At 43.9% G+C, this 1,473-nt stretch overlaps 1 protein-coding gene across 1 annotated transcript; it reads right to left on the bottom strand.

Moving 5' to 3' along the window:
- Nucleotides 1-56: 56 nt before the first annotated feature.
- Nucleotides 57-1,161, bottom strand: LOC121964845 (zinc finger protein 239-like). The gene has a single exon (XM_042515028.1). It carries the CDS (start codon nt 1,062-1,064, stop codon nt 195-197), a length of 870 nt encoding a protein of 289 aa, XP_042370962.1. The 5' UTR covers nt 1,065-1,161; the 3' UTR covers nt 57-194.
- Between the last annotated feature and the right edge of the window lie 312 nt (nt 1,162-1,473).

The following is a 1,473-nucleotide window of genomic DNA, read 5'->3' as shown; positions in this document are numbered from 1 at the left end:
TTTTTTGGCATTTTTGCCTTTGTTAGATAGGACAGAGTGATAGTGTGAAAGGGGGAGAGAGAGGGGATGACATGCAGCAAAGGGCCGGGAGCCGGAATCGAACCCCCGGCCACTGCAGCAAGGACACCGCCTTCATACATGGGGGGCCTGCTTCATCCACTAAGTCAGTGGATGCCCAAATTTCACTCCTATACTCAATCGAAACTCTTTTCATCTGCATCAACACAACGATGTACCTTCAAGGATTTTGACCAAGCAAATAATCTTTTACATTGAGAACACCAGTATGGTTTCTCTCCAGTGTGTAAACGCAAGTGTTGACTGTAACTACTTAAATGAGTGTATCTCTTTCCACATTCCTCACATTGATATGGCTTCTCACCAGTGTGGGTGCGCATGTGTCTGTTATAATCATTCGACTCAGCAAATCGTTTTCCACAGTTTTCACACTGGAACGGCCTCTCTCCAGAGTGGACCAGCAGGTGTCTCTTGTAGTGACTTGGGCAACTGAAACTCTTCCCACACTGATCACAGCAGTAAGGCTTCTCTCCTGTGTGGATACGCAGGTGTCGCTTAAAATCACTTAAGAAACTGAAACTCCTCCCACACTGTTCACACCGGTGTGGCTTCTCTCCTGTGTGGACACGCTGGTGAGTCTTGTAATTACTTAAGCGACTGAAACCCCTTTCACACTGATCACACTGGAACGGCTTCTCTCCTGTGTGGACACGCTGGTGGTCCTTGTAAGTACTTAACAAACTGAACCTCTTTTCACATTGTTCACACTGGTATGGTTTCTCTCCTGTGTGGACACGCAGGTGTCTTTTGTAATGACAGAAGTAATTGAAACTCTTTTCACATTGGTCGCACTGGTATGGTCCAGTATGGTTAGACAGGTGTTTTCTGTATGAGCTCCGGTTGCTGAAATTTCTCCCACATTTGTCACAGCAGTACGGTGTTTCTTCAGTGTGGGTATGTAGGTGTAACTCATATGCATTCGGTTGGCTGAAACTGCTGCCACAGTGTTCACAGTGGTAACTCCTCTGCACTGCGAGTACGTCCATATTTTCTTAGACCACCGCACTTTCCCAAAACTTCTGGCACAGATCTTGTGTGCATCAGTCTGTTTCAACTGAGAAAATCACAGAGACAAAGAAAAGTTGCTATCTGAATTTCACATGAACCACTCATAAATGCATAAGTTAGATTTACCACACAGCACTTATTTAAAAAGAAAATAAGTCACTTTAAAGCTGGTTTGCCTGTAACTCCTGTTATTTCCTTACTGCAAAACAGTGGTTAAGAACACCAGGAGCAAATTTCAGGAGTTTCATTAAAACAAAATAAGTGCTGGTGTGTTCACTGCATGCCAAATTATTAACAGCACAATTTGCTTCCTAAGTTACCACATAACCGCAATGCAGCATTTGAAGGGCTTTTTTTTTTTTTGAACGGTCTAGTACATGTTCACTG

Source organism: Plectropomus leopardus, unplaced genomic scaffold (genome assembly GCF_008729295.1).
Source record: "Plectropomus leopardus isolate mb unplaced genomic scaffold, YSFRI_Pleo_2.0 unplaced_scaffold17419, whole genome shotgun sequence".
In the NCBI taxonomy this organism is placed as follows: domain Eukaryota; kingdom Metazoa; phylum Chordata; class Actinopteri; order Perciformes; family Serranidae; genus Plectropomus; species Plectropomus leopardus.
This window is presented reverse-complemented; position numbering and strand designations above follow the sequence as displayed.